The 17,546-nt window shown below is 39.9% G+C and overlaps 1 protein-coding gene across 13 annotated transcripts in view; it reads left to right on the top strand.

Annotated features, from left to right (window-relative positions):
* CASK (calcium/calmodulin dependent serine protein kinase) overlaps positions 1–17,546 on the top strand; it is a 350,915-nt gene that overhangs the window by 263,981 nt on the left and 69,388 nt on the right. For all 13 annotated transcript variants that reach the window (XM_073667250.1, XM_073667249.1, XM_073667257.1 and 10 more), the window contains 2 exons: positions 1,585–1,662; positions 5,346–5,426. In XM_073667250.1, the coding sequence (XP_073523351.1) occupies positions 1,585–1,662; positions 5,346–5,426 (159 nt within the window). The remainder of the gene's footprint in view (positions 1–1,584; positions 1,663–5,345; positions 5,427–17,546) is intronic.

Raw genomic sequence — 17,546 nt, forward strand, 5'->3', positions numbered from 1 at the left:
CTTCACAGTACAGGTGGACAATGACACAAAACATAGTGCGAAACACAACCCAGGAAATTTTTAAGGCAAAGTGGAATATTCTGCAATGGCCGAGTCATTCACCAGATGTCAACCCCATTGAGCTGCATTTCACATGCTTAAGACAAAACTTCTGGCAGAAACACCCACAAACAAGCAGCAGCTGAAGCCAGCTGCAGCAAAGGCCTGACAAATCATCACATGGGAGGAAACCCAGTGTTTGGTGACGTCCATGGCTTCCAGACTTAAGGCAGTCATTGCCTACAAGGGATTCTCTACAAAGTATTAAAAATGACCATTTTATTTATTTATTTTTTTTTTTTTTGGTAAAGTTGATTTGTCCAACTAGTTTTGAGCTCCTGATATGCTGAGGCTTTGTAGAAAAATGGTTGAAATGCCACAGGATCTTTTTGTTCAACCCCTTTAATTGAACCCAAATGTCTACACTTCATTTGCATCTCAGTTGTTTAGTTTTAAATAAAAAAAATAGTGACATGCAAAGCAAACTCACGAAGATTCGGTCACTGTCCAAATATTTTTAACCTTAAAAAGGGTATATGTATAGATATTACGGTACATGCTCCAAGATCATTTAATGAAGGATACAAGTCTTTGGCTAGTTGACCTAGGTTAACCCGTGGCTAAAAATAAAGGTCTTGTGATATGAATCTTCATCTGTTGGCTGCTACTAAGCAAATAATGACTGAGCAGCATAACTTCATGTTCTTCTTCAGGATGAAGAGCTGCTGTAAGTTATTACATTTGCATTTCTCGCTGGAACTGTTTTTCAATAGAGATTAGAATGAAAACAAGCTGTGTGACTATGCATCTTGTCATAATTCTTTTTTTTTTTCTTTTATGGATGTCTTGGCCAATAGGTTACTAAATGAAAGCTACGAGCGATTTGAGAATTGAGAAAAATTATTAGACGTGTCTCTCTATATAGACAATATTTTTTTTCCGTCTTTATTAAATTGGTAGTGTTTTGCTTGCAAATTAGTTAAAATTAATCCATAACTGTGGTAATATGGAGCTCTTGTGTTGCCAGTCATGGTAATGCAGTTATTACAGCTGTTCCTATACTGTATGTGTATTAGTAATGTTTGTGCGCAGGGTCTTGCACTAAATTGACTACATTTGAATTATGTAAATGAAACTCCTACAGTCCTGAATATTTTTAATAAAGATCCTTGGTACAGTTTCTATTGCTGTGCCATCCTGTAGAGGAAATATATTCAACAGTGTTCTAGTTCATAAATGGTAATAGGGAAGCAGTTGTGGCCTAATCTTACGTCCTCACATTCCTTGCAGGAAAAACAGCTTGCCAGGGCTTAATTAGGGATTTTCATCACTTCCTCGAGACGGCTATTACAGCAGGAAACTTTCTACTACATTAGGAAGGACTTTGTACATTATTCCCAGTGTTACCATGTGCTGAAGAACAAATAGAAGCAAACTGCTTAAAATACTTCATCGTCTGAATGATTCAAACTCAGGCTTTTAATTGTATCATGTCTGTTCGCAGGACCATGCTTGATTCTTTTATTCTTGTCATTTGAATTTTAGCTTTATGACAAAATCAATACAAAGTCTTCGGCACAAATCAGGAATCCTCCGAGTGATGCTGTACAGCGAGCCAAGGAGGTAATTAGTATTTTTTTTATTATTATTCACAGTTTTGATCTCATTTTAGTTGAATAAAATCTTGATCATGTATGCATAATGTATTATTAATGCGGAGAACAGGCCAGGAGCTGTAGTAATGACCGCAATAACCACTGACACCTCGTCACTTGGTCAGAGCATTTATTGTAGAACAAATCATTCCTAATAAAAAGCTCTATTATTTAGCTTTAATCAGGCTTCTATTTGTAAGCAACAGATCTACAAGTGCTTATTATTCCTCAATAGGTATTTTTTATCTCTTATGCAGGATTTTCAACTCGAATCAATTTTACCCATTCTGTCTGATTAACTAGAAAATGCAAAAATTATTGATGTCAATCCAGTTACCATTAACTGTGTAATTAGGTCACGCCTGACTGCTAAAATGTTTATTTAATCATGTGGGTGACGTTTATTAGAACATGAACAGCTAATAAGACATGTAAAAATCAAAGCATGGTTTTAATTGTAAATGAAGGCTGTGTAAAGTAACTTTTTTCTTAACTCCTCAACTACCACTAGTATGCAACAACCAAAAAAGGGTAATTGTGACGTCCTGATATTTTTATTTTTGTTTTTTCCCTTTACTTTTCTTTTTTGGGCACTAACAAATGTTTTTGTTTTTATTAAATTTAATTTCTTTATTTTTGAAGGCTTATGATTTAAGCTTTATATATTTTTTCTCACTTTATTTTATAGTCCCTTTGGAGGACTTGAACCTATATTCCACCGTATCGAAATATATAGTTGAAAAGTGCGGTTCTCCTATGAAACTGAGCTTCACAGGAGGATCAAGATGCGTTACGGTGTCTTCAGCAGTTTCCTGGCTGATATAGTAATGCATTAGTTCCCGGTGATCACATCGCAGGGGCAAAAGGGAGCAAGTGTGCAGTATTGTCATAATTTATATGCCACTCTGACAGCGGCATTTATATGGTTAAACCAAAGCGATCAGAGCAAGCTCAGGTTGCTTCAATTACTGGCAGATGCTGGCTATTGAACACAGCCGGCATGTGCCTCATATGACGCAGACTCCGCTTCTGAGCCTACTTCCTACTCTCCTTAGCGAACTATGAAGAAAATTGTATGTTGTAGGCCATTAAGGAATTGGCAGCTATACATACTTGCTGCATCTATAATGACCAAAAATCTAAATACATCATGTTATTTATCCCTCTCAATGAGCAGCATAAAAATACTAGCGTCTCCCAAAAAATATAACTCATCCTGCAAAAATCCAGCGCTCCTACACCTCAGTGTGTGTGTACATGGCAAAAATGGCAGCAATCCAGACATGATAGTGGAAGTGTTCTTTATTGTCCCGTGTATTTACAGCGTTTTCGTTCTTCAGTCGGTGAGCATTTCTCAAGGGTCAGTTTCATACACGGGTTAATAAACACCCCCTGTTTTTTCACATCTGGAGTGCTGCCATTTTTGCTGTATCTATATGGAGGACAGAGTGTCAGTACGCTGAGGTTTGCACCCTTTTGGTGTATCCGTTTTGTTTAGTGCTTTCTCTTGAGGGGGAGGGAGATAGAAAACACTAAAACAGAATGTCTGTCTGGTTTTCTACCTACTGGGAAAATGCCTTTGCACTGTGTAAGCCAGTACATAGAGGACTGGTACATAGAGGACTGGAGACATTTGTATTTTCTTTAAGATGAAATGTTTTCTAGCAAGCCTGACATCTCTTTAGCTAATATAACATTTTTGTTCAAAGAACAGGTAGGACTAGGAGAGATCGGACAGTGATGTGGAGCACAAATGTTTTCTTGCTGCACTATATATAAAGAAGTCCATCATAAAATAAAACTTTCAGGGGTTTTAGGAATAGGATTGTTTGTATAATATATTGAAATGTTTTAAACACTTCAAATTAGAAAGTTTTATTTGTAACAGTAAATGTTATATATAATAGCTTTTACCTTTTAAATCCAGCACCAGTGCTTTGAGTTTCCTCTAGTTTTTATCTTTCTACATCTACGTGACCGCTGCAGCCAAGTACTGTCCTCAGCGGTGATGTTGCAATGTGTGGCGTCTGACTGCCGAGGTCAGTCACTCCAGAAAAATGGAAGACTAACCTGGAGAATCGTCGCTGAGTCAACAAAATATTTAGTTAGCGAGAACGGAGGAGTTTTTTTTTTAATTTGATGGCATCATGGCATGGAGTTTTTTATTAAAAGTTATATTTTAATGTCCCAATTGCATGTTTTCGCGGTAATCCTAATTGGTGAGGTTGTGCTGAAGGTTAATGGTCGTCTAGATATCTGGGGGGGTGTTTATTTCTAACATTTGCCAGTTTATCGGAGTTGTGTTCTCTGATATCATAAAGTAGGAGCATAGTATAGTGGTGTTTTTTGTTTTTTTCTTAAAGAGAAAAGTAATTTTTCAGCCCAAAAATAATTGGCCTTTCGATCCTCATTTCCCGTGCTTTTTTTTGGTTTATCTTAGACCAAACATAAGATCACTAAGCTGACCTTTTTTCTAAAAAGTTTCATCTGTCTTTGTTACAATGTAGCATATTTGCATAACTGCAGCTATTGAGAATTATGTGCATCAGCAATGGTGAGCATAGCTAGAAAAGGGTATCATTTTTTACCTCTCCTTATCTTTTATATACTGAAAATCGAGGTGATGTTTCCACTAGGAAGCAGAAAATTTACTGTCTTTAAAAAAAAAAAAAAAAAAAAAAAAAAGTTTCTAAACAAATTATATAAATTTGCCAGGGAACGCCGTCAAGGTCAAATGTGCACTTTTATTGCCAAGCATTCCATTGAAAATACGTGAACGTAGTTTTGGGGATGTCTCATTTACTCCCTGCTTCTGATTGTCTCCCAGTCTGAGGTCCTACCGCTGTATTACAGAGAAAAATAAAAAATAGCAACTTGATATATAAAGCAAGTTAAATAGTCATAAAAATGTAAGGAGTTTACTGCCCATTTACTCTATGTACTAAATAAAAGGATCACATGGCTCATGTTATAGAAGGTTCCATCTTATCCATTCAAGACCTTTTCAGCCATGAAAAACTATGACCTATGGTAGTAAATCTGAGTTCCAGTGTAGGGCTGTAGCTATCTAGAGGTATGATATAAATTATATCACTATGACCTCTCTTACTTAATCTATTCCTGGTGGAGATCTTGTTTTGAAAAGGTAGACCCCCACCAATTCTTTTATATAAATATTAGAATACTAATTGTAATATAAAAAAAGGTATCAAATCTTAATGTAGGCGATATCCTGGTTTAATATGAAGACACAAACAAGGTTATTCCATAAAGAACTTGAGGGTCGTTTTCGTGGTGCTTCTCTTGTCAAGGAAGATTCTATGAAAAGGAGACATTAGGTAGGAAACTGACAAGTCATTTGTGGGCAAGTGTGGAAATGTTATTGTCATGTTAACCTGGAGAGGAGTGACTGGCCACCAAAGCCAGGTGCCGTGGATAACACATCATTGTGTAACTCTGGAATAAGGCAGAAAGACTAGGTATGTGGGCTGCCTGGAATAGAGGTGTCAGGCTATTGGCCTTGTAACTTGAGCTCTATGGTTAGGACCCAATCCACAGAAAAATCTACTAATGGATTATACCAAATCATAATAATTTCTCATTCTTTACTGTAAGTGAAACATCTAACTCTTACTTTGCTATTAATTGTAGGTTTTGGAAGAAATATCCTGTTACCCTGAGAACAATGATGCAAAAGAGCTGAAGCGGATTTTGACACAGCCTCATTTCATGGTAAGCGAGTTTTCTTTATTTTGTGGATGGGAGGGTTGTTTCTAATCAGCCCCCATATAGATGCATACACACCCTAATAGGGTACAGCAGGACTAATGCTTCAAGGTGACCATTGTGCCACTTCAAATTAAACAAAAAATGTGAGATTTGCAAGAATTCTGATCTTTACATATTGCTTGAAAGTAGCATCGTTATTACGATATCATATTCTTGCTGTAATCTTCCACTTTACATAACCAGTAGCAAACTGCTTACAAAACCACAGTCATTTGTGAAATATTTAAATGCAGCCAGGCAGCAAAGTAAAATATTACTTAAGTATGAGATAACATGGTAATCAGCAGGTAAGTTTGTACACTGCGCTGAAAATTTATAAAACAAGGAAGTGTGTATGTATATGACACACAGATCTACCTCTCTGGACTCTATATCAACTCCTTACTAACCAGAATCCCACAATGACTGTCCGCTATCTCATCCTTCTTCTCTGCTAGATTTCTAAAACTTAACATGGATAAAACTGAATTCATCATCTTTCCCCCACCTCACTCAACCCCCCACACCCATCTGACCTATCCATCAAAGTTAATAACTGCTCACACTCCCCAGTCCCACAAGCTCGCTTCCTCGGGGTAACCCTGGACTCTGATCTCTCCTTCAAACCACATATCCAAACCCTCTCCACTTCCTGCCGACTCCAACTCAAAAACATCTCCAGGATCCACACATTCCTAAGCAAAGACTCTGCAAAAACACTAGTGCACTCCCTCATCATCTCCTGCCTAGACTACTGCAACCTCCTGCTCTGTGGCCTCACTTCTACCACTCTCGCACCCCTCCAATCTATCCTAAACTCTGCTGACCAACTAATCCATCTGTCCCCAGCTACTCCCCGGCCTCCCCCCTGTGTCAGTCCCCTCACTGGCTCCCCATTACCCAGAGACTCAAGTTCAAGACCCTAACCTTGGCATACAAAGCCATCCACAACCTGTCGCCTCCATATATCTGCAACCTAGTCTCCCGGTACATACCTGCACGCAACCTCTGATCCTCATAAGATCTCCTTCTCTACTCCCCTCTTATCTCCTCTTTACACAATCGCATACAAGATTTCTCCCGTACATCCCCCCTACTCTGGAACTCTCTATCCCAACACGTCAGACTCTCGCCTACCATGGAAACCTTCAAAAGGAACCTGAAGACCAACCTCTTCCGACAAGCCTACAACCTGCAGTAACCACCGCTGCACTACCCGCTCTACCCTCACCTACTGTATCCTCACCCATCCCTTGTAGATTGTGAGCCCTCAAGGACAGAGTCCTCTCTCCTCCTGGGCCAGCCACTTTTGTTCAAGATTATTATAACTGTTATTGCTATGTTTTTTCCCTTTTCACATGTAAAGCGCCATGGAATATATGGTGCTATAATAATTTGTGTGTGTATGCATGTATGTATAGGTTATATTTTATTATACATAGTCAATTGCCCCAGAACACCACATCTTGTTAGTTTCCCACGCACAATATAAACATGAGGTAAACTTAGATGAAGTTCAAGCCTGTTCCTATGCAGAAATGTAAAAAATATGGAAAGAAGTTGCATCTGCATTATAGAACTGTCTTGAATGTATATAAGTCTTTCAATTCTTGTTTTGTGAGATTTTCATCCTTTCTTCCTTTAAAAAATTGTTCCAGTTCTGTGAGATTCCTGTGTCGTCTTCCATGCACTGCTATTTTGAGGTCTAGCCACTGATATTCAATGATGTTAAAATCAGGGGACTGTGAGGGCCATTGTAAAACCTTAAGCTTGTGCCCTTTGAGGTAGTCTATTTTAAATTTTGACGTGTGTTTAGGATCATTATCCATTTGTAGAAGCCATCCTCTTTTCAACTTCAGCTTTTTTACAGATGGTGCTATGTTTGCATCAAGATTTTGTTGAAATGTCATTGAATCCATTCTTCCCACTACCCGTGAAATGTTCCCCATGCCGTTTGGCTGCAACACAACCCAAAGAATGATTGATCCACCCCTATGCTTAACCCCTTTCTGATGAGGTCAGTAATAGTACGTAGCTGCGCCCTGGGACTTATGGACCAGCTACGTACTATTACGCGTGCGGCGATCACACCCGCACACAAGAGGTGCGGGACGATCGCTGCCGGATGTCAGCTGATTGTCACAGTTGACACCCTCTGCTATGTGCAGGGAGCGGTCCCGCATCGCTCCCTGCACATTAACCCCCGCAATGCTGCGATCGAAGTTAATCACAGCATTGCAGTGGCAAGGGGGGAGGTGATCGCTATACTCACCTCTCCTGCCGGCTTCCAGCGATGTATGCGGCGGCTTCCGGATGTTGTCATGATGACCCGATGTCGTCACAACAACATCCAGGTCACCAGGAGGCAGGACGTTACTTTGGTCATGCGCAGTGCATGACCAAAGTAATGACTCCCCTGTGTGCAGTGCTGACATGCTGCATGGCATAAGGAGCTGCTGCTCTCTATGCCATGCAGCCGATTAGGCTGCAAAAAGTGAAAGTCCCATAGTGGGACAATGTGTAAGAGTAAAAAAAAAGAAGAAAAGTGAAAAAATAAATAAAATGTAAAAAAAAATAATAATCTCCAAAAAATAAAAATATATTGAACCCATAATATTTATTCATTATGAAAATAATAAAACAGTAAATGTACACATTTGGTATCGCCGCATCCGGAACGACCTGACCTATAGAACTGTCTCACTAGTTAACCCCTTTAGTGAACACTGTAAAAAAAATAAAATAAATAAAAAACAAAGCAAAAAACAATGCTTTATCATACCGCCAAACAAAAAAAATGGAGCAACACAAGATCAAAAAGACGGATGTAAATAAAAATGGTACCGCTGAAAACGTCATCTTGTCCCGCAAAAAGACAAGCCGCCATACAGCTCCATCATCCGAAAAATAAGCTATAGCTCTCAGAATAAAGCGATACAAAAAAATTATTTTTTCTATAAAATAGTTTTAAATGTGGTACCGCTGACCCGAAGAATAAAGCTGCCTTATCAAATTTACCACATGCGGAACGGCATAAAAAAAAACATAAAAAACAATTGCTGGATTTTGTTTATTCTGCCTCCAAAAAATCGGGATAGAAAGTTATCAAAAAATGTCACATGCCCAAAAATGGTACCAATAAAAACATCAACTTGTCCCGCAAAAAACAAGCCGTCACATGACTGTCTGCCAAAATTTAGAAAACTTATAGCTCTCAAAATATGCCGATGCAAAAACGAGTCTTTGCTAAAAAAAAAAAAAAAGCGTCTTTTAGTGTGACAGCTGTCAGTCATAAAAACCCGATATGAATCTAGAATTGCTGTAATCGCACCAACCCGAAGAATAAAGTAGTCTAATCACTTATACCACACGAGGAACGGTGTAAAAAAAATAAACTTTAGGGTTGGGGTTGTATTAAAGCTGGGGTTAGGGTTGGGATTTTTTCAAAAGTAAAGAAAAAAAAATGACTATATGGCGACTAGTGTTGAGCGCAAGTGCTCGCTACTTGAGTTTGCATTGGAAGCGCGTGTATGCACTGAGAATAGTGGGTGTTCGAGTGACATGTTCGAGTCTCTACCCCATATGCTTCGCGGCCAAAAAACGTTGCTGGGATCGCCTGCCATGCATGAGCAATCCCCTCATGTTTTTTTTTTTTGGTATCGAACAACCGTGAAGCATGCGGGGCAGGGACTCGAGCAAGTCACTAGAGCACCCGTGATACATGGTAGATACCCGATGCAAACTCAAGTAGCGAGCACTTGTGCTCAAGACTAATGACAACTTATTGAATATGATGACCTAATGTTATCAAATTCTGTCGTACCTCTGGGTTCAAAATGTACGCTATACCCCTTGATAAAATCCTTGAGGAGTCTAGTTTCCAAAATGGAGTCCATTTTGGGGGAGGTTTCCATTATTTAGGCTTCCGAAATGCGATATTGCGTCCACTCTTGATTCCAGCCAATTTTGCGTTCAAAATGTCACACAGTGCTCCTTCCCTTCTTATCCCTGACGTGTGCCCAAACAGTGTATTTTCCCCATATATGGGGTATTGGCGTACTCAGGAGAAACTGCACAACCGTTTTTAGGTTCCATTTTTTAACTCTTACCCTTGTGAAACTAAAAAATTTGGGGATAAAAGATCATTTTTGTGGAAAAACTTGTATTTTTTTATTTTCACGGCTTCATATTGTAAACTTCTGTGAAGCACGTGGGGGTTTAAGAGTGCTCACCACTCATCTAGATAAGTTCCCTGAGAGGTCTAATTTCCAAAATGCTGTCACTTGTGGGGGGTTTCCACCGTTTATGGACATCAGGGGCACATCCGCTAATTGTTCAAGCAAATTTTATATTCAAAAAGTCAAATGACACTCCTTCCCTTCCGAACTCTGCCTTGCACCCAAGCAGTGGTTTTCCCCCACATATGGGGTATCTGCTTACTCAGGAGAGATTGCACAACAAGCTGCATGGTGCAGTTTCTCCTGTTACCCTTATGAAAGTGCAAAACTGGGGGCTGAAAAAAAAAAAAAAAACATTTTTGTGGGAAAAAAGTGAACATTTTATTTTCACTGCTCAATGTTATAAACTTCTGTGAAGCACCTGGGGTTTCAGGGTGCTCACCACACATCTAGATAAGTTCCCTGAGGGGTCTAGTTTCCAAAATGGTATCACTTATGGGGGTTTCCACTGTTTAGGCACATCAGGGGCTCTCTAAACGCAACATGGCGTCCGCGAATTATTCAATCACATTTTACATTCAAAAAGTCAAATGGCGCTCCTTCCCTTCTGAGCCCTGCAGTGCGCCCAAATAGTGTTTTTTTCCCCACGTATGGGGTATCTGCGTGCTCAGGGCAAATTACAGAACAAATTTTGGGGTCCATTTTTTCCTGTTACCCCTGCAAAAATAAAAAAAAAATGGGGTCTAAAGTAACATTTTTATGGAAAAAGTTAAATGTTCAATTTTTTCTTCCCCATTCCAAAATTGTGCTGATGTAAAGCAGACATGTGGGAAATGTAACTATTTTGTGTGATATATCTCTCATTTAAGGGCATAAAAATTTAAATTTTGATAATTGCGAAATTTTCACCTAATTTACGATTTTTTTTTTCACAAATAAACGCAAGTGATATCGAAGAAATGTTACCACTATCATGAAGTACAATATGTCCCGAAAAAAATCTCAGAATCAGCGGAAGCAGTATTACCTCATAAAGTGTCAGTGGTCAGATTTGTAAAAATTGGCCTGTCATTAACATGCAAACCACCCTCGGGGTAAAGGGGTTAATGGTTGGCAAGATGTTCTTTTCTTGAAATTCTGTGTCCTTTTTTCTCAGTACATGCCTTTTGATCATTGTGGCCAAAGAGTTCTATTTTAACCTCATCGGTCCACAGGACTTGTTTTCAGAATACATCAGGCTTGTTTAGATGTTCTTTTGCATACTTCGGACGCTGAATTTTATGGTGAGAACTCGGGAGTCTTTTTTTGGTTTTTTTTTTCTGATGACTCTTCCATGAAGGCCATATTTGCAGGTGTCTCTGAACAGTAGAACAATATACCCCATCACCAGAGTCTGCTAAATCTTTCTGAAGGTCTTTTGCAGTCAATCAGGGGTTATGATTTGCCTCTCTAGCAAGCCTATGAGCAGCTCTTGCTGAGATTTTGCTTGGTCTTCCAGACCTTATCTTGACCTCCACTGTTCCTGTTAACTGCCATTTTTTAATTACATTTCGAACTGAGGAAATGGCAAAAAAAAAAAGGAAATGTCATCTTTAACTTTAGGCCTTTTAGAGATCATTTCATCTTCAACTTGCTTAACTGTTCACAATAACAGTAATTTTGACCAGGTGTGCCTAAACTTATATATCCCACTGTATAACAGATTTTAGCTTGTAGTTATGGGTCTGATATAGTTGAGGAGATTGTTCGGAGAACAAAGTCAGGACTCTTGTGTGTTGGAGGAGGGCAGCAGCAGGCAGCTCAGAGGCCCCTTACACTGACCTTTTCTCAAGATAAATTTGTGGGGGTGCACCTACTGGCTGCCATTGAGCAACTGTATCTAAACATGGTGGGTGTCAGTCCCCGATGAAGAGGTGGGGAACTGTCCACTGTAATCTTTGATAAAGTGCTACTGGGCAAATGGCACACTAGATTTTCTTGTGCCATTTAGGGAAGTGATTCTCAATGGGAGAAGCAAAATAATCTTGTAATTATGATACCTTTTAATAGCTAAGAAAAATAAAATAAATTACAAAGCAAACTTTCGAGACTACTTTGGTCTTATCAAACACAAATACCGTATATACTCGCTTATAAGCAGAGTTTTTCAGCACATTTTTTGTGCTGAAAAAGCCCCCCCTAGGCTTATACTCTGGTATATACCCGAGTATATATAGATTCCGTTGGTGGATAGCTGGGGGAAGTTGCAGAGGAGGGGTTTGTGGCGACGTAGGAGCGGGCACGGTTAGGAGCTGCGCCTACGGGTGTGAAGAAGAGGGAATATTCATTTCCCTTTAACAGCGGGTACGGAGGAGCTCTGAGCCGCAGCTTCTGCTGACCATGCCCGCCATTAAAGAAATTGCATATTCGCTCCTCTCCACGCACATAGTCCCGGCGTGGAGAGGAGCGAATGTGCTGGCAGCAGCTCACAACAGTATCTGACAGAGTGCTCTGCACCTCAGATGCGGACATGAGCTGCTGCAGACTAGATGCAGCGCTGGAGCAGAGGTAAGGAAGGTGAGTATGTGTTTATTTTTTTTTAACTGTGCTGTTATGGGGTCATGCATACCAGGATTGGTGGGTGAGGGGGGGGGCACGCCTACCAGGATTGGTGGGTGAGGGAGGGCCAAGCCTACCAGGATTGGTGGGTGAGGGAGGGCCAAGCCTACCAGGATTGGTGGGTGAGGGGGGGCCACGCCTACCAGGATTGGTGGGTGAGGGGGCAATACTTATCAGGGTGGGGAAATTTACCAGTAGCTGCTGCATTTTCCACCCTAGGCTTATACTCGAGTCAATATGTTTTCCAAGTTTGTTGTGGTAAAATTAGGTACCTCGGCTTATACTCGGGTCGGCACAGTATACACATAAAAAGAGCAGAGACGTGACATAATAAATGGACATTTAAAAAAATAACTGGGCTCAGACAATGAATTCTTCATTCGCTTAGATAAGTGGTGTGAAAATTTCATTGTCCCAATATCCATGTAAGATCAGCGGCCTGGTGCCTTCACGGTCTCTGGAACAGATTACTCAGATTTTGTAGTAAGTCCTAAATCCTTGTGAGGGTATCCAAGACTGCCATAAATTTTTGTTCATAGACCCTTCGGTGTTTTTGTGATTTGAAGTTGCATTTTTAAAATAACTTTTCATATTTAGGGTTGAGCGAACCTGAACTGTAAAGTACTGAACTCTGAACATGACTTTCTTCCTGAAGTCCATTTTACTGTTCAAGTTTGGTGCCAAATAAAGTTGAAAGACTGCAGTGCAGCCAGTCAACAAGCTTTTAGGCTGTGGGCACTTCTGAGGCCATAAGTCATGCTAAGTATTGGCATGGTTGTGATTGGTTGGCGCAACACATGACCCGGCCCGTATAAACGCCGGATCACTAGTGGTGCCATCATTGTGCTCTGACTAGCGTATGAACAGTGTAAACTAATTTAAAGAAAGATGTGTGGTCCCCCCTATTTTTTAATAACCAGCCAAGGGAAAGCAGACAGCTGTGAGCTTGTCCTATTATTCTGGGAAGGGCCCAATATCCATGAACCTTCCCAGCTGTCTGCTTTGTCTTTGCTAGTTCCTAAAATTTGGGGGTACCCTAAAAAAAATGATGTGTAGTCCACGCTATATTTTTAATAACCAGCTAAGGCAAAGCAGACATCTCGGGGCTGATATTAATAGGCCTGGAAGGTCCATAGATATTTATCCCTCACCAGCCTAATGAGGCCATCCATCAGCCACCCCAGAAATGGCGCATCCATTAGATGTCAGTTTTGGCGCTTAGCCTCGACTCTTCCCGATTGCCCTGGTGCAGTGGTAATCGGTGAAATCGTTTTTGGGGTTGATGTCCGCTGTGTATTGACCGCTGGAAACAAGCCCTGCGGTTAGTAATGGAGAGGCGTCTACCAGACATCCCCATTACTAACCACCCCGTATTTAAAAATAGGAGACACTTAGGAAAAAAAAAGTTTATTTGAATAAAGACTCCTCCACACATTCCCTGGTTTATCCATTAATTAGAAAAATAATCCCAGAAGCTCTGACGTAATCCATTGTGGTTTCCACGACATCCAGCCATTCTCTCCTGCAATCTATGGAGCGTTGGTCTGAGAACGAGGCTCCATAGGTCACTCCCGGTCATGTCTCACGGGCGATGACGTTGGTAATTCATATTGTTTGTTGTGTCCTGGACCACAGAATTGTTTAGCCACAGGTTGTTGTTTTTTTGTTTTTTTTGCCTGTAATCATGTGGCGATCTCATCCTTGCTCTTTCTCCAATTTAGAGACCCCCAGTAGGACAAGCGCATAAAATTAAGTACACCACATTGGAAGAGGAACATGTGAATGTCCCAGGAATCTTATAGTCCCGCTGTGCATTGCAGATCTGTATCCAGTCTGTGGTCATTACATGAGTGCATGTTTTGCAGCTCCTCACATTGTAGGGATAGGTTCCTTTTGGTATATCAGAGGGCATCGAGCTTCTGATCATATTTCTTAAATTTAGAAGTTGTCTGTAGCATAGAAAGGGATGGTCTTTGAATATTATTTTTAGTCGGACATCTTTATGTATGATACGGTGAAGTTTTTTGGCAGGTTTTCTGAACACTTCAAGCTGTGGGCTGTAGGTCACCACCAGAGGTACACTCTCTTATCTTCCTTTTTTTTTTCTCCATATTGAATTAATTTGCTTCTAGGGAGCCTTGTGGCTCTATTGATCTGATCATCAATGGAGGTGAGGTTGTAGCCTTGGTTTAAAAATGTCTTTAAGATGAGTTAAGTCTTCATCCCGGTTTGTTGGGTTGGAGCAAATACGTTTATATCTGAGGGCCTGGCTGTAGATGATAAAATTTTTACTGTTTCGGGTGGAAGCTGTCCCATCTGAGGTATGTGGGCTGGTCAATTGGTTTACATGGATTAGTGAATTCAACAATCTTGAGTTTGATGTTGATTTCTGTATTTGAGTGGTCCATTGTCAAGTTTATGGTGTATTGAATCTTTCATGGAATTGTATAAGTTCTTGTTCAGACTCATCCCAGATTATTAAGATGTCATTGTTGTAACGGAACTAGGCTAAGGGTTTGATGGCGCAGGATGTTAAAAAGTCATTCTCTCGTTTTTAGCCTTGAACAGGTTGGCATACTGGGGTGCCATTTTGCTGGTCATATCAGTTCCGTTGCCAGGTGGTTAGTCAATCTTCATGTGGGACTTTAGAGTATAGGGATTCCACATCCATGGTGGCTAAGATGGCACCCTTGGGGAGGGGACCTATTGTAGATAACGTTTTCGAAATGTCCCTGATCTGTAAAGCTAGCTTTCTGGAAGCTAATGGGTTCCCATCTGATTCGAATACAGAAATCAACTTTCTGGATATCACCATAAAATTCAAAATGGTTCAATCCAGACATTTGTGCATTGGAAACCATTTGACCGGCTCACATATCTCAGATGGGACAGCTTTTTTTGTGGCCGTCTTTGATCCCCTCCACACAGGTCTAAATCTGTCACAAGGATTTATGACTTACTACAAAATTTGAGGAATCTGCTCCAGAGACAGTGAGGGCATCAGGTCTGTGATCTTGCAAAAAATTTGGGACAATAAAATTGATCTAAGCTAATTGAGGATGAACTCTCCAAGCTCAGTTTGTTTGGTTTTTTTTGTATGTCCATTTATTATACCATGTCCCTGCTCTTTTTGTGTGTATATTAGTGTTTCTTCAGATACTTTGTTATACCATGCCTGATGAAGAGACCTAAGTAGTCTGGAAAGCTTGCTTTGTAACATCACTTATTTTATTTTTGTTAGCCATTAAAAGGTATCATAACTACCAGATTGATTATTATTCTATTTCTCCCACTGAACACAATCTTTTTTTTTTTTTTTTTTTTTTCTCTACTGGCTAGCACTGTACCTTTTTATTTAGGTAATTGTTATAGTGGACCTATCCCTATATTATATACTTTCCCTATACAAGGCAGGATATTCATGAAATATATGCGCTTTTAATTCTGTTATCAATCTTCTTCACTGTAATTGAAGGAACTTTTGTTAGTCAGTTGGGGATATAGACATCGATGGCTTGTTCATCTTTATGCTTGAATTCCAGGCCTTTTGATAGAACTCAGTCTGTCCTCAGATAAAGCGGTATATCGCATACTTTTTTATATGTCCGAACTAGAGTTGGTATCTACTGGACAAAAGCCGTGAGAGCTGCCTTTTACCTGATGGCATCCGTGGCTCCTCTTTCGTTATGCCAGCCTGGCGTGATGTCATTGTTGCAGCATGATGCACATGACCTCACAGGTAAGAGGCCAATATCAGGTCTCCCATCTAGTAGCCATAGATTACGGTTCTAGCCGATGGATCAGGTACTGCGAATTGATTTGCAACAACGTTGGGCCTAACACATACCTATACCCTGATAAGAGTATACCATATGCTTGGCTAATCTATAGAAACTGCTAATAGGCATGGCTTTCCAGCAGTTCATTTGCCACTAAGCAGACTTTTGTGTTGGGGGCTGACTGTAAGTCGTCATCCGTTTGCTGATATCTCTTTGAATCTGGTTTGGCTAGATTCATTTACGTAATAGAAATCTAGCATCTGTTCTGATGTCGTTTCTGTCTCTGCCTGATTTTCCTCTAGGTGGTTAACATTCGATGCTCTCTTCTAGATTTATATCCTTAATCACAGGGTTAAACAATTTGCAAGCACAGGGATATTGTGTGAGCCAGATCTCAGATAAGGGAATTGTAGAACATTTTCTTTTTGAGGAAAAACACAAGGGAAAATGTCTGGTGCCTGTGCCAGCCGCATATAACCGCCCCTCCAAACAATAGTTTCTATTGATTTCTGCATCCTTTGGGAAACAATCACTGTTGAGTGCAGATTACCTCACTGCTTGAGAATGGATTCAGGAGAGGTCTAGAGCTGATCAGCCTCGCTTTCCTTGGAATATTGCTAGGAATATTAATTCCAAGTTGTACTAATGTTTTGTAAGGCAGGTTATAATTACAATTTAGAGTGTTACAAAATATATTTACTTTCATCTAATCATGTTAAATTAATTGTAACTTGTATGTAGTAAATGGTTATTTAAATTGTAAGCATTGCTCACAAACATGGCTTGTAATGCAGTAAAGAGTTTCATATAATGTCAGGTAAAAGGCTATTAACTGGAAACCCATGCTTTAATGACAATTGAAGGAAACAAATCCTGCTATACTGTGGTTTAGTGCAGAAAGGAAGCCCACATCTCGCTTAAGGAAAGCATTACTGGTTAATGGTTATTGATGAGATGTTTTTTTAATGCAATTGTAATACTGGCTAAACACAAGGATGCTTGTTCTTTACATAGAGAGATCTTATCTCATCTTACAGAAAGAACTACTAAATAACATGGGCTAGGCTGGGCTAAGATACTACATTTCTTACAAAATGCCATCACTCTGATCTGAAAAGTAAAATTGCAGCACTCCAATTATAAAGTACAGGTAATAGGGCTTTTTGACATATTTAAAAGGGTAGTGTTGGCAGAAAATTACTCATTGTTATATCAGGTTTTTGTGGTCCATGTATATTATTTTTAATCGGTAATGTCTGGATTTTCATTAAAAAAAAAAAAAAAAAACAGTTGGTAACCTTACAATTTCACTCTGGTAACTGGGGCGTTTTTACGCTTCTATTTCCTGTCCTTTTAGGAAAAGTCAACAGCAGTTTCCTCATCAGAGGCAGGTTTACAGTGACTGGTATCCTCTCTATATACAGCAGGTAGCATAGGATCCCCCAATCACAATCTGTGATGTCACAGCGGACCCTGCTTCCCTCCCTTCACAATGACCTTTGCACGCGATCATTACATGCTTCAATACA

Source organism: Phyllobates terribilis, unplaced genomic scaffold (genome assembly GCF_046119375.1).
Source record: "Phyllobates terribilis strain yellow unplaced genomic scaffold, ASM4611937v1 Scaffold_2__4_contigs__length_985480577, whole genome shotgun sequence".
NCBI lineage: Eukaryota > Metazoa > Chordata > Amphibia > Anura > Dendrobatidae > Phyllobates > Phyllobates terribilis.